Consider the following 22705-nt stretch of genomic DNA (forward strand, 5'->3'; position numbering starts at 1 on the left):
TGTCAAAGTGAAATCACAAACTAAACACATAAATCATCACTGATGCAGCAAATTTGATTTTAGAAGTCACAGAATTAGTTTGGTGGAGATCAGCTGTCTGAGGTTTCAATTGACTGTAGTATAAATTCACCTTATCTGGAGGGTCCGACTTGTGGTGTGTCAGTATGGTGGCCTAGCCTGCAATCTGAAGACAAAACCACTCTCCAAGAAACTCCATGACAAAGTAATTGAACAGTACACGCCAGGAGTTGGACACAAGAATATATCCCTTGGAGTCCAGTAAACCAATTATGAAGAAGTGAAAAGAGTATGGCACAGCTATACTGTAAATCTGCCTAGAGGAGACCATCTACAAAAGCTCGCAATCAGACTAAACATCATATTTGGGTTTATGCTAAACACTTCACATTATCAAGAATACACCATCCTTTGCACAGTGGTGGTAGCATAATGCTGTGGGGAGGCTTCTCTGCAGCAGGCCCTGGAAGGCTTGTGATGGTAAAATGAATGCAGCAAAATAATAAGAAATTCTGCAGGAAAACCTGATGAAGTCTGCAAAAAACGTGAGACTTGGGAGATCTGCTTTCCAGAAAGATATCGACCCCCAAGCATAAAGACAAGGCTACACAGGAATGTGAATGCCCTGGAGAGGCCCAATCAAAGCCCAGATACCAATCCAAATTAATATTTGTGGCTGAAATTGAAGAAAGGTTGTTCACTTGTGATCCCTGTGCATCCTGACAGAACTTAAGCAGTTTTACAAAGAAGTATGGGGAAAAATCACAGTGTCCAGATGTGCAAAGGTGCACACAGACTCAAAGTGGTCATGGATATCAAAGCTGCATCTACTAAATACTGACATAATACTTATGTGATCAATTATTTTGTGCTTTATATTTATAATTAGTTTAGATTATTTAGTATAGACTATTTTTCACAGATTCACTTTGACATTCAAGAGTCTAGGCCAAGTTAAATCCACTGTGATTCAATGTCATGACGATAAAATATGTAAACTTCCAAGGGAGTTTACACTGCACTTTTTATTGGCACTTTATCCTATGCACCTTTGTGCTGCTGCATCAGTGATTCTTATGGATCATGTTTCATGTCAAATATTAATCATCTTACTACCATTTAAACATTCTTGCTTTATATAACATAGTAAACCCTTACTAAAACAGAGCATTAGACAATGCAGAATTGCAAAGTACAAATGGAGATAAAGCTATCTTTTCAAAACAATTTCACTAATATTCTTCAACTTTTTTGGTGTGGGTTTTGGACAGTGCTTATTCTTTCACACTGATTCCAGCCAAAAAGCATTCTTCAGAACACTTCTCATATCTGAATGATGGGAACAGTTACATAATGCTTTTCTTAGGCATCACTTTCACTGTTATTAGTCTATTCCTCAGTTGTCTCAAATTTGGACTAGGTCCATTTGCACTTTAAGTATGAGATAAGTTTGAAGTTTCTGGAATTAAGTTGTAATAAAAATATATAAAAAATCATGATAGAAAGGTACATTTCAGACGTATTATATTAATTGGTAATTAAAAGAAAAATCAGGAAATATTTAGAATTTGACTTTGCAGTGCACACAGTATTGCATAAAATTTGTAAGCTACTGCTTTACAAATGCTTGTGATATTTCTTATGTGTGTAGATGTTATTAAACCAAATTTATAAAAACAGCACACATTAGAGGGCTTTCAGTGTTAACACATAATGAGCAACAAATAGCAGAAGAATCAGAGGACAAGCTAACAAAAAGAAATCTATCCACTTTTGCAGTGCATTAAAGCTAAATTTTAAGAGATTTATTTTCAAATTATATCACAATAAACTTGAGCTTGAAATTTTTGAAATGCATATGTTCCATCACACTGTAGGATGGAGCATGTGTCACACGAGGAAATTACATCTGCATCAGCAGTATACTGCCTTTTCACTGGAAGAAAATAGTTTTTTTTATCTCATGAGATCCGTTTCACTCCAAAAAAGAAAAATGCTCTTTTTCCCAAGAACACAGCTGTTGAAAGTCTTCCATCACTCCACCAAATGGACAGTCAACCAGTTTTATGTCTTTGAAGATCATTAGAATTAATTTAAGAATGATGTGGCGGCACGGTGGTGCAGACGTAGTGCTGGTGCATCACAGTAAGGAGGCCAGGGTTCATGTCCTGAGTCCTCTCTGAGTGGATTGTATGTTCTCCCTGTGTCTGCTTTGGTTTGCTTCAGTTTCTGTCCAACAACACTAAACTGGCCTTAGTGTGTGTTTGGTGTGTTTACTCTGTGAAGGGCTGGCACCTTGTCCAGGGTTTGTTCCTGCCTTGCACCCTATGGTAGGTGGGATAGGTTACAGCAACCAAACTAGCCCTGGTCTGGATTAAGCCAGTTAGAAAATGACAATTTGTAAGATGTGCAATATCTTCATAGGCACATATGGTCTTAAGTTAATGATACGGTGAATCTTTTATGGTTGTTTTCAGAAGGGTATGCTTCTGTAATTATATCTCTGAACAATCTTTCTACAACTACGCTTATCAATCAAGCAGATCCTATGTATGCTTTCTTGGTAAAACTGGGTTTTTATGATGTGCAAAGTATTGGTCTGTCTCCTCTTTCTGTATTTCTCAGGAGCAAATGGAACTGGTGTCAACTCTTTTGAAGATTTTATAGCCACACATTGTTCCATTTGGATGAGCTTTGATCTCTGACTTGTTTCAGGCTCTCAGTATATAAAAGGATAGGTTTCAAAAGTACAAAGGGAAAATAAGTATTTCTGACTTCCCGAATAAATGTCTGCACATTTATAGTATTTCTTATTTTGACATGTTTATAACTTTACTCTATTTTGTTACTATATTATTTAGACTTTGATATTAATAAATTGGCAATTATTATACTAATTATTTGCCTGCTGTCACTGTAATTAATACTAAAAAGCTATAGCCACTTCTGCTATGGGCAAATATTGGAACTCAGACTCTGAGGTTTGCAGTCTGAATATTCCTGTTTGGTGAATACTCTTTAATAGTTAGGCTTTGAATTAAAAATAACACACATTAAGTTAAGCGGCCTAGACTCTGAAGTTTTATTCTGAAACACACGGAAATGAATAGCACTTGGCTTCTGAGATTGCACATGAAATATTATTAATGTAACACATGATAAGACAACTGTTTAGCCTTTGAGGTTTTATTTTAAAGCATACACTAATTAAACATAACTTGACCTCTCAGGTTACATATAAAAGGTAACTGTTAGCCCTGGAGGTAGCAGCAAAGGAGAGAATTAAAATAAAACTGAGTACCATTATAAACAATGCTGCACATCCTCTCTCTGACACACTAACACTGGTACTTTTAGCCAATGATTTATTGAGTAGAAGTGTGCCAAGAAAGGCTACTGGGGCTCCATTATACCAGCAGCAATACATCTGCATAATGCCTCACTGGGACTAGGACTGCTAAGGCAGAAGTGTTCTTTCTTTTTAAATTCTTTTTTTTCAACTCATTCTAGTGTGTGTTCAAACCACATTTTGTATGTATATATTGTAGTGAGAGTGAGTGCGAAGGCAAAGTGAGTCCCAAAATAGTTGGGTTGCCAACTGGGCAAACCCTGTGTTTTTTGAAACAAAAACAAAAAAAGAACTTAACAGGTGCATTATGGTGCATGCAAACAGCACAGGTAATAGCCTCTTTCACCCTCTAGCAGTGTTTTCTGGTAATTACGGTCTGCGGTCATTTCTGACAATTGGGCTCTCAGGTCCAAATAAAATGCCACCTTCTGGAGACATCTCAGTTTTCATTGGCCAGACGAGAAGGGGTGGGGCTTCTCTGGCTTCATTGCCCTCAAGGGGCTTCTGCTCAGCAATTTGAGGGAAATATTAGACAAGACTGTTAGCGACAGTGCTCCCTTTAATCCTGGGGTGATACCACATACCTTAGGTGAACCTGGACGCATGTGTGTACAAATATAATTGTCTTTCTATTTATCCATCCATTATCCAACCTGCTATATCCTAACACAGGGTCACGGGGGTCTGCTGGAGCCAATCCCAGACAACACAGGGTGCAAGGCAGGAACAAATCCCCAGGGAGGGCGCCAGCCCACCGCAGGACACACACACACACACACACACACTAGGGCAAATTTAAGATCGCCAATGCACCTAACTTGCATGTCTTTGGACGGTGGCAGGAAACCGGAGCACCTGGAGGAAACCCACGCAGACATGGGGAGAACATGCAAACTCCACACAGGGAGGACCCGGGAAGTGAACCCAGGTTTCCTTACTGCGAGGCAGCAGCACTATCCACTGTGCCACCATGCTGCCCTATCTATTTATGTAATTATTTATTTTAAGAGCTTATTTTAAGACTACCTGACTTCATTTTAGCACATTTTGGATTAGAAAACAAGATCATATATAACATTTGTCTTTCTGCTTATTTCTGTGTTAGCAATTTACATATGAGTTTGAGAAGTCTTATTTTTATACCTAGGAGATTTACTACATTAATCTAGTTTGGGACTTTACATAATACTTAATTCTGAGGTGTGTTTCAGGAGTATCCCATTTAGCTGAAGCTGATTTGTGATAAGAGTTCTGTGGCTAAGTGCATTTCTAAATAATCAGTCAGGTCCAGGATTGTGCAGGCTCTGAACATGTGTGGGTGTGTGCATGACAGTGCCTCTCCGGGGTTGAATGAAGTGCTTGGCTGATTGTGCATTCACATGCAAATGCGAGCAATGTGCCTCATTCATACCACAGAGTAGGTAGAGGACAGCACCTGCACCCAACTGGCAGTTTATCTGGAGCCGACACAACAGAGAGGGCAGAAAACAAAAAATAAAGAAAAGAAAGACATGGAGGTTAAAGGAAAGGAGAACAGAGACGGTGGGATGTGAGAGGGGAAGCAAGTGGATGAGAAAGTGAGCCACAGGAAAGGACTGTAAGGCCAGATGCTCAAGAAGGGGGCAGAAGGGCTGTCCCTACTAAGCATTTTGGAGCAGGAGTGATCAAGTGCTCTGGGAAGCTCCCATGGAAGCTCGACGGACTGCGTTTTGGAGGGAGCAAGGAACAAAGCTGAGTATGGTGCCCTGTAAATGCCGATGGACTAGCAACAGGGGCTCAAACTGGATTAAGGTTTGTCTGCACATGCTAGTGGTCTCATGCTGAGCAATCTGTAAAGGGTAAGCTAAGGAGACATCTGTTTAAGAAAGAAGCACAGAGGCTCATGGTTTTAAGAGAATTTGTTTGCTCTTGATTTTAAACTAGTTTTAATGGAATATTTTAACCTCCAATTTTGATACCTGTAATTATGGATTATTTATTTATTGAGTATATATGGAAGAACTTGCATTGCATGCTTGAAGCACTGTTTAGTTTTTATTAAAAGCACTGAACACTTGCACAAACCCTTTGTTGACTGTGCATATCCTCATTTGCCCAGCTCCTCTTGGTTTATGACTTTCAACAGTTCCGGGTTTAAGAGGCTCCTGGAAGCAAACAGGGAGAGTGGGGATGACCCGGACTGTCACATGACTGTTAACAATTAAAATATATTGAAATGTGTTATGTAAACAAACCTAACTGACAAAGGAAGCCTTTTAGTTTACCATGATGCTTTGATGAAGGCAGATGCGGGCGCCACCTATAGGTGCAAATAAAGTACGGCCACGTTTGAATTTCATATACTGTACATCGATGGCTCAAGACTCTTCTTTATTTAGTATTGTACATGGAACTATCTATCTATCTATCTATCTATCTATCTATCTATCTATCTATCTATCTATCTATCTATCTATCTATCTATCTATCTATCTATCTATCTATCTATCTATCTATCTATCTATCTATCTATCTATATTGATTTCTAGTGGTATATAACCTAAAGATTTGCAAAACAATAGTAATAGTAATAGTTACATTAAACTATAACTAATTAATCTCATAAAGAAAAAATTGTTCTTTTAGACTAAGAACAATCATTTTGAGTCAGATTATTGTTCAACACTCCTATTGCATCAATAGTTACAAAACAAGAGGCTACAGTAAAACTGCATGAGTAGAAACTTAACATTTGTCTAAACTAATGAATAGGTACAAAAGGCCAACAAAATAAATGTTACTTTTAGTTGATTTGTACCATTTATATTCTATGCAGAAAATTAAAATTCTTCTCTTCACTGATCAGTAGTTTAATTGTTTAACTATGTGGGTGCTCACAATATTTAAAAAGCACACTAATCTACTCATCCAAGTTGTTGTCACACACAGCCATTATAGATGTAATGAGATGTCAAGCAAAAAAAACACCTTTTATTGGCTAACTAAAAAGATTACAATATGCAAGCTTTCGAGGCAACTCAGGCCCCTTCTTCAGGCAAGATGTAATTGATTAAAAGTACTTCCCATTAAATAGTCTGCCTCTATCCCCTGAGTCATAACACAGACATAAGCACATGTCTGTTATAATCTAGTTCCAACATAGAAAAAAAAATGTAGTGGAAAAACAAAAATATATAAAAACAATGGAGCATAACAATACACAAGGCATGGTGACCAAAAGGCATAGAAAGATGAAAGAATTTGTTGAAAAAGTACAAAAACATTCAGCAAACAAATTGTGACTCTCCAATAAGATGTTGCGATTTAGGGGTTTTGGCACACATTTGTCTCATTTTTTCCTGTGCATTTTATTATATATGATTAATTTTAATTATTATCATTTTGAGATTTTTGTATTAGGTCAGACATAGGTACTCAAAGTGGTTCTCCATGACCGCTGTACAAATGCTCTCCACCTGTTTTTTATTTTTTAGTTGTCTACTTCAAATAGTCTACTGACAAAATAAAAGGGAGAAACTACAAGATGCAATTATCAACAGACCAGGAGACGTGTGTAGTTTTTGAGAAGTAAACTTAGAACGAACAAGGCTCTAAATATCAAACATCAGAGATCTTAATCACTATCGTAGTCAAAAAAGATATAAAGAACAATAACTTAATTGGAATGAAAACACAAGACTGAGAATTGAATCAAGATGTGGACTGATACCAGACAAAGGACTAATGATGATGCACTGAAATGAATAAGAAAGTCTTTATGATGCAAATTGTAGTATCTCCCATTAACTAAATTCTACAATGGCAGCATGACACGCTTAAAAGAAAACATACTGAAAGTCTTTCTCAAAGATATTAAAAAAAATGCAAACATGAGAAGCTTGTAATTATGGCACTTGATAAAGTCTCATGAACAGAAAATTGTTTGAAAACATATTTTACTCTTTACCATCTGTGTCCTGTATAACACCTGCTCTTCTGTTGCCACCATTTCATTTGTCAGCCATACAACACCCTCTATCCTGAGTCTTGAACAAGATCACATACTACTTATCATCTCCACTGAGGTCAGCTGCTTGCATTCATCTGCAGAAACTGAGACGTTTTTCTTCAGGAGAAAACCATGGTCTCAAATTTGGGGAGGCAAATGTCACGTTAACTACAATACTTTTGACAGTAACTGTACAGTGGATAACAGTGATCAGACAAGACCATCTACAGCTCGATAATTTTCAGTATCAGAAGTTTGATTCTGGTCTAAGATGTCTTACACACTTGTAGGCAATAAGCAAAATCCTCTTCTCCCTTCCATTATTCCTGATATTGGGTCTCCACTTCTTTGAACTCTTATTTTTGGATGAGCTGAAGTTTATTATGATTTTCCTTCTCTTCAAATTAGGTTAGTCTTTTTTACTTGCTACAGACAATATATTTTTAATAAACCATTAACTTAAATGGTGCTTTTCGTGGTGAACATTAAGGTGGTATACTATGGGTGAGGCTTATTAGAATAATCACTATGTGCTGAATTTATTCATTTCTAAACATTACATGGGATTTTTCATGGATTTCCAACGTCCTCCAGTGTAATAAAGCAAGACATTTGCAAGCAGGCAGGAAAAATGAGAGGTTAAGGCAATGGACTTTAAGCCATAATACTTTTAGTTAAATCCCCAACATCAGTTCATTGAATGATTCCCTATATGTTACTGATCTGTCTAGTATTAAAAGGTAGTATATGAAATAAATAAACAAACAAATCAATACATAAAATTTGCTTCCAGTTTCCACAATGTGGATGCAGCTGTGTATTTTTGTGATCTGTAGTCCAGTGATGTTATGTTTAAGAAAGGTGGACAATGGCAAGATTAAGGTTGGAGCCATAGAATTTGTAGTTAAAGCATCAATTAAACAAATGGTATGAGCACTCTATATGAGATTTAGCTTTATCTATGTTTATCTCATAAATGTGGTAGTATAATGAAATGCTTACTTGCTTCCTAACTTATATACAGTACAAAAGATAAATAATCAAATCAAATTCTTTAAAGCTAAAGGAGATTAAGGGAAGACATGATTGAGGTGTTTAAATTATGAAAGGAATTAGTACAGTGGATTGAGACTGTTATTTTAAAATGAATTCATCAAGAACACCGGGACACATTTAGAAACTTGTTAAGGTCATATTTTGCATAAACATTACAAAGTTTTTTGTTTTTTTTTACATAGAGAACCACAGACACTTAAATAAGCTACCAGGTAATGTGGTACACAGTAGGGCTTTACGGACTTTTCAAAATTAGACTCGATGTTATTTTAGAAGACTTAAATGACTAGGACTGGTGAGGTTTATTGGGCTGAATGACCTGTTTCCATCTAGATTGTTCTAATGTTCTAAATGAGATTAAGGAACAGAAAAATGCTAATAGCATTACAGCATTTATCAGATATTTTTCAGACTTAAAATTGTAAGTGTATGTTATAATTCAGCTGTCACAGTAGAAGAGGAAGGCTTAAAGCGATTATTGTTGTGTTTGACAGTCCTGTAATACTTGACAAAAGGAAGGAGAAAGAAAAGGAGATAGTATGGGTAAATGTATTCCTTCATTGCTTGACCTGTCTTCCTGATTTAAAATACTGGGTAAATACCCTTAACTTGTAAAAGGATTTTCCATGTCCTCAGAAAGGCCTTAACGGAGAGTGAAAATATGAATAAATTGAAATATCTGGAAAATATTAATTCTGTAGGAAACTTCTGACAGAACAGAATTTGAACAACTGCCCATCGAGCTTGTGACAAAACTGGTAAGTGAACTTTCTATTGCCCATTTGTTGAAAATATAAAATACTCATTAATACCTTCCGAATTTCCAGTGTGAAGAAAGTTCTGATGAAACACTTGTGGCTTGTTTAAGGTACATTGTTAATGCTAAAGGTGCTCAAAACACTTCAAAGTGATGAATATCTTTACATTGATTTAACTGTATTAATTAAAACAGGCATAGTTGAAGACTAATACAAATTTACACTTGAAAGTTGAACATAAATGGGGGTCACATGGCAATCAATTAAGCAATTAATGTCGCTGCATCACAGCATTTTGAACCAGTTGTGATTCTGGGCTGAAGTACTTTCTTTGTGAAGTTTATAGGTTCTCCTCCTGGCCATGCGCATTTTGGGGGGATTCGGGTGTCCTTCCTCCGTCTATTGACATGATGCTAAACTGGCCCAGTACCTACTGTATAAACGTGTGGGTGTGTATGCCTCTGTGGAGGACTAATGTCCTGGTTAAGGTGTGTGTGCCCTTAAGACTGATGCTGTTTAGATGTGGTATTTTCTCTAAATAACTGTGTACTGAATAAATCAGGGCAGAAAACAGATAGATAGATAAATGGGGCATTAACATGAAAGGCTTAGCAGCCTTTATCGAAAATGAAGTTAAAGAAAGATACATAGAGGTATTTAAAATTAAGGTATTAAAAACATCTAATATGAAATCAACAATATAAAACATTTCTGTGCAGGTTTACACTTTATGTATGGCATTTTTTTCATTTATTTTCAATAAGAATTTTTTTTCTTCATAAAGAAACCAGTAAAGACTGCATAGTAATTTAAAATCTGTTACCCGGTATAAAAAGTCAGTCTCACCAGTCTGCACATGTTAAATGTCCATTCGCAACTGCCAAGTAAAGGAGGCTTGGGGAATCTGTTTTTGACATGCACTCTAGTTTTCTTCTGAGCCGTCCATCAATGTCACACTGAAGAAGAAGATCAATGGCATCTTGTCGTCCTTGCATTACCGCACAGTGGATTGGAAGAAGACCTTTGTTATTTGATTTTTCTAGCTTAACTCCAGTGGACAGCTTAAAAGAAAGGAACATGAGCAACATTAAGGGTGGGTTCCTTACCTGTCAAATGATCAAAACTAACAGTATTGCATCTGCATTTTGCAGTATTACAGCCTCTGAAGGGTGCTATGTATAATAAAAACTAGTGTTGCAAATATATTTAGTACTGTACATCTGTCAAAGACAATTGTGACCAGTAGGTTGCAATCTTGAGGTATCTCCAAAACCAAAAAAATGCGAAGGAGAACAAGGATATAAAAAATTTGTTTAATTAATAAATGAATATCACAGAAAAGGCAAGGATAGTATGAAATAAATAAAGAAAGACAAAAGCCTACCTACCTCAGTGGGCATAACTGGCACAGGTTTTGTACTCCGTTTATCTAGTTGGTGCACAGAGGACCAATTACATTTATTCATTTGGCTTAAGCCTTTATCTAAAACGACTTGCAACATTTGAGATACAATTGGTTACATTTCTTTTCTTTTCCCAATTGTAGCACAGGCAAATGAAGTGACTTGCTCAGGGTCACATAGTGTCAGTGGTGGGATATGAACCCTGCAACCTCAGTATTTGAAGTCCAAAGCCTTAACCACTGCACCACAACTTTCCCACCACCCTATGCCTGAATGGGACATTTAGATAGATAGATAGATAGATAGATAGATAGATAGATAGATAGATAGATAGATAGATAGATAGATAGATAGATAGATAGATAGATAGATAGATAGATAGATAGATAGATAGATAGATAGATAGATAGATAGATAGATAGATAGATAGATAGATAGATAGATAACTGAGTTTGGGTTAATAATTTAATTTAAGCCCTGGCAAGTAACTACTTCAGATATGCTCTGTCAAAAAACACTACCTCCAGCTAGCAGTCTGAAGTATCCCAAGACCCATTTCCAAAGATACTGTAAGTAGAAAGCCATGTATAATCCATAGAGCTAATCTGATATCGTCTAATGGATTGGGTAGGCATTATACTTACAGGGTATTCCATATAGGGCATAATGCTTATTGGTTGTGACAGTGCTGCTTCAATAGTACTGTGTCAAGTTTTACCAGTGGTAGTGGTCTCTCTGCAAAAGCATCTTAAGGTCAAGCTCTAGTCATGCATAATGCTAAACTGCTTGTAATTTCTGTAGCAGCTGTTTTTAATTCAACAGCATCAGTCGAACTTATCTATCTAATATATACTGTGTGGCACCCGGACGGGGGTCATGCCCGGCCGGGACGCCCAGGAAGACAGGAGGAGGACAGCCGGCATTTCCGCCACACTGGGGCGTGTCCGCGGGATTGCCGGTGCACACCTGGAACACATCCGGGTACGGATAAAAGGGGCCGCCTCCCTCCATTCAATGGCTGGCGTCGGGTGGAAGCAGGACAAGGTGCAAGAAAGAGAGAAGGAGGCGGTCCGAAGAGGCAGAGTGGTTGGCCTGGACTTTGGGGGAGATTGGGGTTTGTGGCACTTGGACTTTGTAAATAATAGTATAAATAAACGTGTTTTGGGTGACATGACCGAGGTCTGCCTGTCTGTATTCGAGCCAGTCTCCACAATGGCATCCCAGATGGGACGATCCACCTGTTCCTAGGCGGGGAATCCCAGAAAAAAATAATTTTGTGGACAGCTCAGCGCAGCAGGTGCGCCCACACACGTGCCACGGGAGCAGCGTGCCTACAACCCCACGGAAAAATCTTGCTCTACGGATCGTCAGTGGACCGCGGTCATGAGGTTCTCTCCTGGTGCGGCGAAACATTGACGGGCCTTACCTGGGTGCAGCGGGCTCCAGGGAGCATGCCATTGCAGAAGGCGCTCGGGACGGCGCGGTGTCGAGAGAGGCGATGCTGGGGACGTTTCCCCGGACAGACAGGACCCATGAGGTGAGTACCCTGCTTGTCAGCAACAGGCCCTGTGGGGCCGCGTGTGTTCTATGTTTAGCAGGCAGGGGCTGCCCGGATCCTTGTCGGTGGCAGACTCGCGCTGGTCTGCAGGGCTTCCAAGAAGCGGTAGCAGCAGAAGAGGCTGCGGAGAGGGAGATGCTGCAACCCAAAGAGCCAGCTCGTCACCGCACTAGGAGGCGAAGAGCCAAAATGGCCGCGGACCGGATGTCCCTCCCTGTGACAGGAACGGGATTGGTTGGTGTGTCTTGTGTACCCGCCAATGACTGTAGAGAGGTGGGACCAAGGAATGCCAGTCTCGTGCCGGGGGGAGGCCCGATTGGGCCAGAGGAGGAGACCCACAGGAAGCAGTCGAAGCAAGGGGCTGACAGACAGGTAGGCTCTGTGCCGGCTGACTTCCTGTCTTTGCCAGTAGTGCTGCATGTCTTGGAGGAGTTCCTTCAGGGTGCAGCGCGGCTGTTACAGATGCTCGGTGCGCTTCGTGCAGACCTGCAGGAGCTGGAAGTGAAGGCGGGCGCGTCATCACAGACGCTGCATGCTGCGGTGGAAGGACGCGTCGCTGGATCCTTTGGCCGGAGTTGTATGGCGGGAAGGTAAGTAAAACTGGCCCCGTACAGCATAAAGGAGAGCCCACCGAAATTGGCAGTGATCCGAATGAACAGTATCAAGTAGGGGGATCTCCGACAGCGGATGCGGCGGTGCAGGCTGTTCGCGAGGTGAGGGGAGCAACATCGAGAGGGCAGGCAGGACAGGGGCTGATGAGTGCCCTGGGTCCTAGCGCCCGACTCCCCGAGCCTGCGACAGTCTCCTGTCGTTCTGTATGGACGCAGACGGGCTTGGATCTGTGCGTTTCCCATGCGCAGACCCAGACCGTCGGGGCGTCCAAGAGTGATAGGAGGAATCGAGGGGTGAATGCCGGTTCCTCCAATAGGAAGAGATGTGCAGCTGGGTGCGCCCGTCCAGAGAAGGGCCGTCCTCTGCAGAAGCAGAGGGAAGCTCCAGTGCCGGTGGAGGAGACGACAGTGCGAGCGGACCCATCAGATACAATCAGATTGGCAGGGAACCTGCAGAGGAGGTGCAGAACAGGCAAGTCGCGGGGTGCCGCTAGGAGGGGAGAGCGCTGCCAGTGCGCAGCACAGAGGGATGTCAGGTGGTGGCATCCAGGCAGCGCTTCTGCCCCTCTTTCTGTTTTGGTTGCAGGAACGGACCCCGGATGTGCAGTAGGGCCTGCTTTGTTGGGGAACTGCCCTCCCGGAATGAACTGCTGCACTGGAGGACTCTTCACTGGCAATGGGGCAGCCCGGTGACCGGCAGGGGCTGCGAAGGTGTGAGCGGCGCAGCACAAAGGGGTGCAAAGACCTCGGAGGGGGTGCCGAATAAAACGAGTTCCAGGGTGCTGGATTGGACCCTGGACAAATAGTAGGACCCACTTCAGGGTTGAACCGCCCTCACGGATTGTGTCGCTCAGACCGATGTGTCTTCGCTGGTGATGGGGCACTGTGGCACCCGGACGGGGCTCATGCCCGGCCGGGACACCCAGGAAGACAGGAGGAGGGCTCTTTCCTCCTCCAGACTGCGAGGGGACGTCAGCCCTGGTTGTATTGGGGGCCATGGGTACAGTGCTTGGAAGCCCAACCCTGTAGGGGCCCATGGTCACCACCAGGGGGCGTCCCCCTACCTGAAGGACCCTGGACCCCAGTACTTCCATCACACCAGGAAGTGCTGGGGGGAAGAAGAGAGGGAACACCCGGAGTGCTTCCGGGAGGACAGCCGGCATTTCCGCCACACTGGGGCGTGTCCGCTGGATTGCCAGTGCACACCTGGAACACATCCGGGTAATGGATAAAAGGGGCCGCCTCCCTCCATTCAATGGCTGGAGTTGGGTGGAAGCAGGACAAGGTGCAAGAAAGAGAGAAGGAGGCGGTCCGAAGAGGCAGAGTGGTTGGCCTGGACTTTGGGGAAGATTGGGGTTTGTGGCACTTGGACTTTGTAAATAGTAGTATAAATAAACGTGTGTTGGGTGACATGAGCGTGTCTGCCTGTCTGTATCCGAGCCAGTCTCCACAACTGCAATATATAACATCTATTTACTGTATCTGAATCTTTCAATAGTCTCTGTATTTCTCTTCCTATCTCTAGCCATCATTCTGGTTCAATGGATGGTATTCATTTACAGTAAAAGCATTACCAGTAAAGTAAAAATTCTGCATTGATCAGAATCAAAAAGACAGATCTGTAGATCAATGGTGATTTTCACATGGGAGAGCAGTGCACATATTACATTTTGTTCTTGGATTCATCTAAGCAATAAAAAGTTTGAAGTATTTCTAAATAAAGTATTAAAGAAAATTTTGTTTATGTTGCATAAACTTTAGATTTTGTAGAAAATGATACTTCTGGTTATACTGTAAAAAGCATGCCCAGATAAAGGAAAATGTTTGTATTATCTTAAATAAAATGTACAGAAAAGGTTTATTTTGATAACTATTACAAAATAAACATAATTTGAGAAGAATAATTTTATTGAACTTATTTTAAAGTTATAAGAAATGTATACAGTATAGATAAGGTTCAAGACATTATACATACCAAAAGTTTTAAACACTCAAGTTGTGTGGGATTTTGAGCCTCCCCGTAGCATATAACGTGAACTGGAGTATTGCCATCTGCATCTCTGCTGTTTACTTCTGCTCCATGATCTAAAAGAACCTGACAGAATTAAACCTGAATTAACTTTAGGATTAAACATTTTTGTTTTTCAGATATTGCCTTAATATGTCTATTATGGGTGATATGGTGGTGCATTGGTTAGCACTGTTGCCTCACAGTCTGGTGACCCAGGTTTGAATCCTGGCCACTGCCTGTCTGGAATTTGCTTGTTCACCATGTGTGCATGATTTTTTTTTTTTCTTCTTATATTTCCATTTTCTTTTCACATCTCAAAGAGAAGCAAGTTAGGTTAATTGATGACTCGAACTGGTCCAGTAAGAGTTAGTAGCGCTTTCTATTTGATTACACTTGTGATAGACTAATGTGATAGACTGTCTCCAAGGCTGTTTCCCACTTTGCTCCTAATGCTGCCAGAATAGGCATTGGCTCCTGTCATCCTGAACTAGATGAGTGGGACAGAAAATTAATCAATGAATGAATTTTAAAGAAATGCCAAAATCCAGTATGTGTTCCATGAAATCTCTGAGGTAGCTATTCCAGCTGCTATATCCCTGTGCTGGTCTCCTTTAGTTTTCTATGTGTTACAACACACCACGTTTTCTTCTCAATGAGCATGTAAGAAAACCATATACAATTAACAATGTGGACAGGAATGACAAAGATACCTTCCTATAGCACTTTGATTCACAGGATCTAGTGATAGAGCTGTGTTCTAGTGACAAATGTTTATCAAGCTAATAACTGCTTGCAGCCCACATTCCCAGTCATATTGCCTCCAAAGATAACAGCCTTTGCCTTGAATTCTCATTGAGGACTTTTCTGCCATTTGGGTTTCAAATTTTGGTATACTTGTATTTAATAAATTAAATATGGCCTTTCATACCTGTCTAATTTCTGGATGTGTAATGCAGTAGAGTGTTGTACCATGTTAGCAATAGATTGATACAGGAGAAAGTAGGGTGAAATGACACCTTTTATTGGCTAACTAAATACATTGCATTTGTAATCTATTTAGTTAGCCAATAAAAGGTGTCATTTCACTCTACTTTCTCCTGGATGTGTAATGATCAGTGGTGTAGAGTTAAATATCCCATCTTGTTTCAAATAAAGCTGTAGGGTCATTTCCACACTGCCACACAATGTGATCTTAAACAAGTCACCTAATGTGAATTTCTATCAACTTTATTAACTAATCATAAAAAGATCTTTGACAAAAAGTACTTACAGTATATTATGACATCACTTAGTGAGTTTAGGCAAAAAAAACAACACCCAATAGCTTCACTTACGCTACAGTGCTACAGTGCAATTCATCCCTTGGAAGTTTTCAGTTGCTACTGTTATTCGACTTTGAATCACAGTGGTTTTAATTTGGCTTTTTTGACAATGATCAACAGAAAAAAAAAGAAAAACCTAATATCAATGTTAAAACAAATGTCTGCAAAAAAAACATTGGTCACATAATTACTCGCCACCTTCAAGTCAGTATTTAGTAGATGCACTTTTGGCAGCCATGAGTCTTTGAGCACAGATTTTTATCGACTTTGTTCATCTGGACGCTGCCAAAGTCCCCCGTTTGGCAAAACTGCTCAAGTTCTGTAAGATTGCTTGGGGATTGTGAACTGAACAGCATTTTTCAAGTCTAGCCACAAATTCTCAATTGGATTGACAATCTGACTTGACCATTCCAGGACATTAACATTATGGTTTTTGGGCTATTCCTGTGTAGCTTTGGCTTTATTTTTGAAGTTGTTGCCTTGCTGGAAAACACATCTTCTCTGAAAGCACAGGGTTTTTGCAGACTGCAATAGGTTTATCTCCAGTATTTCCCTGTATTTTCCTATATTCATTTTACTCTTTACCCTCAGATGCCTTCCAGGGCCTGTTTCATGGTATCGATAGTGTGTTTTTGTTAATGTGCAGCTTTTGGCTTATGCCAAACATGGTCCTTAATCTGATGGCCAAAAAGCTTGTCAGACTTTGAAACATTCCTTCATCTGACTTCAGAATCTCCCAGGTGCCTCCTGGCAAACCTACAGTATGTAGGCATTTGTGTGTCTGCATTTGTGCTTTTAACAATAACTTTCTCTTTGTGATTCTCCCATAAAGCTGCAAAGGGTGAAGTACCTGGACAACAGTTATTATATACTAAGTCTCTGCAATCTAAACTGCTGTAGTTTGTAACTAATTCAGAGTTTGCATAGGTTTCTCAATCAATGCTTTTCTTGAATGGTCGCTCAGTTTTAATGGTGAGTCTCCTCTATGCAGATTCACATGTGCCATACTCTTTGCATTTCTTAATAATCGATTTAACTGAACTCCAAGGGATATTCAGTGACTTGGATATTGTCTTGTCTCTATCCCCTGACTTGTGCCTTTCAACCACCTTTTCAAAGAGTTGCTTGGAGAGTTCTTTTGTCTTCATTGTATAGGCTAGGCCACCATGCTGACTCACCACAAGCTGGGCCTTCCAGATAAGGTGAATTTAGGCTGCAATAAATTGAAAACCCCAACAGGTTATCTCCATTTAACTATGATGTGACTTCTAAACCTAACTGGCTGCACAAGTGATGATTTAGATGTGTCATATTAAAGGGGGTGAATACTTAGGTGATCAAATATTTTGTGTTTTAAAGCTACAGCTTCTTCACAGCCCTGTTCAGGATAAGCCTGTTAGGAAAATGGATGGATGGGTGTTTTTAATTAATTTACATCACTTTGCTGAGATCTGTTTTTATTTTGACATTATTTAGTCTTTTTCTGCTAATTGCTCTCAAAAAAGCCATGATGTATGATAATAAAATCTGAAACCGTAATGTCTTATGGACATTATAAGTCTACTTTCACCCTTGAACTAACACACAAGTGATCTCCATCAGAAATATGTAGTTTCTTGGGGGTCTATTGTAAATCTTAGGCTTCACTCTGCATGTAGCGCAGAACGTCCTTTTTTGAGGTCGGATGCCACTTGCTGAACAGGTCACTCCTTGGCACGAAATACATATTTCAAAAGTAGTTGTTGTAATAGGAGCGGTGAGATAAAATAAAGTATAAACATGTGCATTGCAAGAGTACACTTAACCAAAAAGAAAGAAAAGCTTTTCTCTTATCAGTGCAAATGCTCTTAACCAAGGCTCTGACTTTGACTGCACATTTTTCACTTTCATTATAAGCCAAAGAACTGTAATTCATTTATTGTAAGTACAGTTTTAGTACAAGTCAGACCTCAAAAACAGAACATGCTGACAGTTCTTAACAAGTAACTGACAATCAATTGAGTCAGGCAATGAAAAGCGTGCTGCATTTGAAGGACTGCTGGCAATTTTGAATGGCTGTGCCTTTATGCTATACAAAGAAAACTTCCAGAGTGATATTGATCTTCGTTTTTGTCTCTGCTGTTTTCCCTTTAACCTCTTTTCTTTTAATGTCATGCATTTGCCAGCTACTGAACAGCAAATTTAAGGAAAAATGCTTATTATATGTCTCTAAGTAACTACTTTCTAGTCATACCATTTTCAAATATTCTTTTTTTCAAGATTGATTTTTTATTGAAAAATACAAGATGAAAAGTATCATAGAAATTAGTCACAATATGAAGCAGTTAACCCACTACTCGACCACCCCCGCCCTACTCCCTATGTAACAACAGCAAATAAATGTCAACCAAATCAATCAAACAAACAAAAATGGACAGATAAATCTGGACAGAATTCTAACTTGGGTATATATATATATATATATAGCAGATGGCTTTTAATGTAAATAAATTAAAGGAAATAATAATATTCAGTATAATTACATCATGAGGGGTTTAAAACTTGAATGTATATATAATGCATAGGAATTAAGAGTCACTGTGCACTGCAAAAAATGCTTATGCAAAAACTAGACAAAAAATCTTTATATGGAAGTTGCTCTGCTTTTATTTCACAAAAAAAATCTGCCTATGGGGTAAGTACAATTTACTTGACAAGATTTCTTAAAGTAAGCTAAAAAAATCATAAATACAATTTTTTTTGATAAGTCAATAATTCTTAATATAAGGAAAACAAGATTTAATATTATGATATAAATACTTTTCAATTGCTTAGATTTCATTTTTTGCAGCGTGGACTCATCACTGACAAAACAAGTCTGGGTACAACAGAGATGAAAAAGGTATACGAGATGTCATACTTAAAAAGAAACACAACTCAAGTGGAGGCCTTGTTGGCATATCATCTACAGTTTAGGTCTCTAAACTACAAAAAAGTGTTAAAGAAAGTCTAGAGATTGATTCATAAGATGGCTAGATAATTAATAGTGAGAAAACCATTCAGAAGGAATCCCCCTAAAAACTCCAAAAAGAAAAATGGTGTGAAAACCAATATGAAGCATACGGACTAACAATTATAATACAGACTAGCCATGTGCGCCCAACTACGTTGCGCGTGTTAAAGTTGTCTGTGAAGGGCTCCCTGTTTAAACGCGGCTGCCAGTCGTGAACAGGGCCCTTCGTCGCACAGCATTATGATTTTTTATAAGGGAAACAAAATTACAAAAGAAAACCCTTGGACATTGATTCAATAGGAACGGCCTACTCGGAATCACTGTCCAAATAGTAATTATGTGGTGGTGTAGGAGCATTTCTCTCCGTTCACAGTCTGTCTCGTTTTCATGACCCTGTCGTTTCCTCTCACGATCTCTTCTTAACCTTTCTCCAATCTCGTAGGTTGCTTTGTGGCAATCCAAAGAGTAAGGCAATATACACAGAGCAATGGTTATAAAAGGGGGACACATAGGTATCCAGGCTCTTTAAAGCATAAATAGGGATCACTTCACTGACATATGAGCAAGCCACGGTACAACTGTGAGACGCGCAGCACTCGCCAGCTACAACGTAACAATAATAATTTCCGTAACGTGCTGTTACGTTGTCATTCATTTACCCACTGTCTTTCTTTCATTCATATATTACGTAGGCACGTACCTTTTATCTTCGGCAATCTCATTCTCTAACCAGGCCTCAGGAGCTAACCAGCATAACACTGTCCACCACCCCTTTCGTTATTCCGGCACATTGTTGACATCCGTGAGTAACAACAACGTACTAAACTGGAAGGTGGTCTACACATGCGGGAATTCACGGACAAACAAAGATCAAGATCCAAATGAAGATTATATATAAAGATTAGTTCATTTAAAGCACAACAATTTGTTTAGTTTGAATGTCTGTGTTTTGAGGTGTGACTGGAGTACTACAGTCTTCAGTAGTATAAGCCTGGAGGAGATTCTTAATGCAATGCCTATGTTTTAGCTGTCTCTCTACTGCCATCTAGTGCTTCTTCTTCTAATTCATTCGCGGACAAACAAAGATCAAGATCCAAATGAAGATTATATATAGAGATTGTAAGAAAAATTGCTTTACCTTCATGGTTTCTGGATCTCTGGCTCTGTGCAATGGTGTGGCTCCTTTATAGTCCAACAGGTTTACATTCATCTGAAGTTCCAAGAGTCTCTAAAAATGAATGAAGACCATATTAATGATGCACAATATGGAATATTTAGTGTAAACACCCACCTTAACATAAGTTATTCAGCATGCACATAATGCTACAATTTAAATGCAAGAATGCAAAAATCTGAATATAGTACATGAGGAGTATTTCTAACATAAAAATATTTGTACTTTTAAATCCAGTATCTGTGAAGATTACAAACACCAGTGTTATTTTCTCAAATTAGTTAACTAATTTATTAATTATCTCTGGTTAAAATACAGAAAGAACAAGATGTTAGTCTGATATGTAAAGCTATCTACCTCCTCAACATCAATGTGCCATTCTAGTATAATTGTGTAGAAAGAAAAAGAAAAAAGGAAGGAAGCACATTAAACTTCAGTTGCATCCTTCTTGTGTTCAAAATAAAGGTGAATGATCAAAGCAGTTGAAGGCCAATTGGAAATCAGCATCTTCTTTTTCAGCACAATTCCAAAACAAGAAATAGTGAAATAAACAGGAAAACTGTTTGAAATCTAGTATATTTTCCTGGTGTTTGTCTGTGTGAATGTGTCTGTTGATGGGCCGACACTTCATTCAGTGTTAGTATCAGCATTGCGCTCTTTGCTTTAGGGAGAGGCTCTGCTTACTTGTGACACTATACTGGAAAAAAGGGTTCTGAAAATAGGCAGCATCTTTGCCCTGTTCTTCCTTTTAATTTACTTTCCATAATTCTATAATCAGACATATAGATAAAATAAGAAATACAGTACTTCCATAAAAAGTGTGTGGTGAATTTATGTCAATATCTTGGTAGTAAGAAAAATGACAGCAGCCACAGAGTCATTTTCCACAAGATACAATAAAGATACAGTGCTGGAAAAATGACAAGTCCCTTGGGGTTTGTTTGTTATTATTTTGCAAATATTTATTATTTGATTTTAATGCACAATTGGCAGCAGACACAATGAATCACATACTGTAATATTCAATTTAATCGGTGATCTGAAGTCCTTTGTGGAATTTGTAGATTTGGCATGGGTTACCTTTAGACACTACAATTTCTGACAATACCCTAAGAAGTCATATGTGAGGTTAATAAGCTAAGCTAGTCAAACCATGCCATTCAAGGCTTCATCCATTTCCATGCCAAATACTACTGATATACAGTTATGTCCATAAGTATTTGGACAGTAACACAATTTTCATAATTTTGGTTCCGTATGCCACCACAATGGATTTGAAATAAAGCAATCATCATGTGACTGAAGTGTAGACTTTCAGCTTTAATTTAAGGGGTTTATCAAAAATATTGTATGAGCCATTTAAGAATAACAAGACATTTTTATACATTGCCCCCTATTTTCAGGGGCTTAAAAGTATTTGGATAAACAAATAATCATAAATATAATAATCATTTTCAATATTTGATTGAAAATCATTTACAGTCAATCTGGAACGCATGGCCATGTCCACATGCTGAGTTTCCATACTAGTGATACTTTGCCAGGCCTTTACTGTAGCTGTCTTCAGGTGCTGCTTGTTCTTTGGACTTTCTGTCATCAATTTTGTCTTCAGCAACTGAAATGCATATCCAATTGGGTTGAGGTCAGTTGATTGATTTGGTCTTTGAAGAATCTTCCACTACTTTACATTGAAATGTACTTATTTTGCTTTCACAGTATGTTTTGGCTCATTGTCTATCTGTACTGTAAAGCCTTGTCCTATCAATTTTGTAGCATTTGGCTGAATCTGAGCAGATAGTATAGCTCTATACACATCAGAATTCATCCTGCTACTTCTGCCAGCAGTCATATCATCAGTAAACACTACTGACACTGACTTCCATTCCCAGTCATGCATGATCATGCCATAAAACTGCCTCCACCATGTTTCACAGATGATGTGGAATTCAACAGATCATGAGCTGTTTCTTTTCTTCCCCATACTCTTCTCTTTCCAACATTTTGGTATTTATTGATCTTAGTTTCCTTTGTCAAAGAAAATTGTTCCAGAACTGAACAGGCTTTTAAAAAATGTTTTCAGGTAAATCCTATCTAACCAGTCCTTCCTACTTGTTTGAGATTTACCAGTGGTTTGCACTTTGTGTTAAACCCTCTGTCTTTAATTTCATGAAGTCTTCCCTTGATTGCAGACCTTGGCAATGATAGGTCTACCTCCCGGAGAGTGTTCTTGGTTTGGCTATACTTTGTGAAGGGATTTTTCTTCACCAAGGAAAGTAATTCTAAAATCGCCAGCACAGTTGCCTTTCATGCTTGTTCAGATCTTCTGGAGTTGCTGAGCACACCAGTGTGTTCCTTCTTTTTAAGAATATACCAGATGGTTGATGTGACCACTCCCTTGTGTTTCTACTACCTCTCTAAAGGGTTTGTTTTGTTTTCTCAGCTTAATGATGGACTGCTTTTACTTG

At 39.2% G+C, this 22705-nt stretch overlaps 1 protein-coding gene across 1 annotated transcript in view; it reads right to left on the reverse strand.

The window, feature by feature from the left end:
- Positions 1–22705, reverse strand: part of LOC127526694 (serine/threonine-protein phosphatase 6 regulatory ankyrin repeat subunit C-like) — a 183124-nt gene that overhangs the window by 126472 nt on the left and 33947 nt on the right. The window contains exons 5-7 of the mRNA XM_051922866.1: positions 20205–20294; positions 14717–14836; positions 10016–10230 (exon numbers count right to left, since the gene is read on the reverse strand). Coding sequence (XP_051778826.1) covers positions 10016–10230; positions 14717–14836; positions 20205–20294 — 425 coding nt within the window. The remainder of the gene's footprint in view (positions 1–10015; positions 10231–14716; positions 14837–20204; positions 20295–22705) is intronic.

The sequence above is a fragment of the Erpetoichthys calabaricus genome, chromosome 1 (genome assembly GCF_900747795.2).
Source record: "Erpetoichthys calabaricus chromosome 1, fErpCal1.3, whole genome shotgun sequence".
Classification (NCBI taxonomy): domain Eukaryota; kingdom Metazoa; phylum Chordata; class Cladistia; order Polypteriformes; family Polypteridae; genus Erpetoichthys; species Erpetoichthys calabaricus.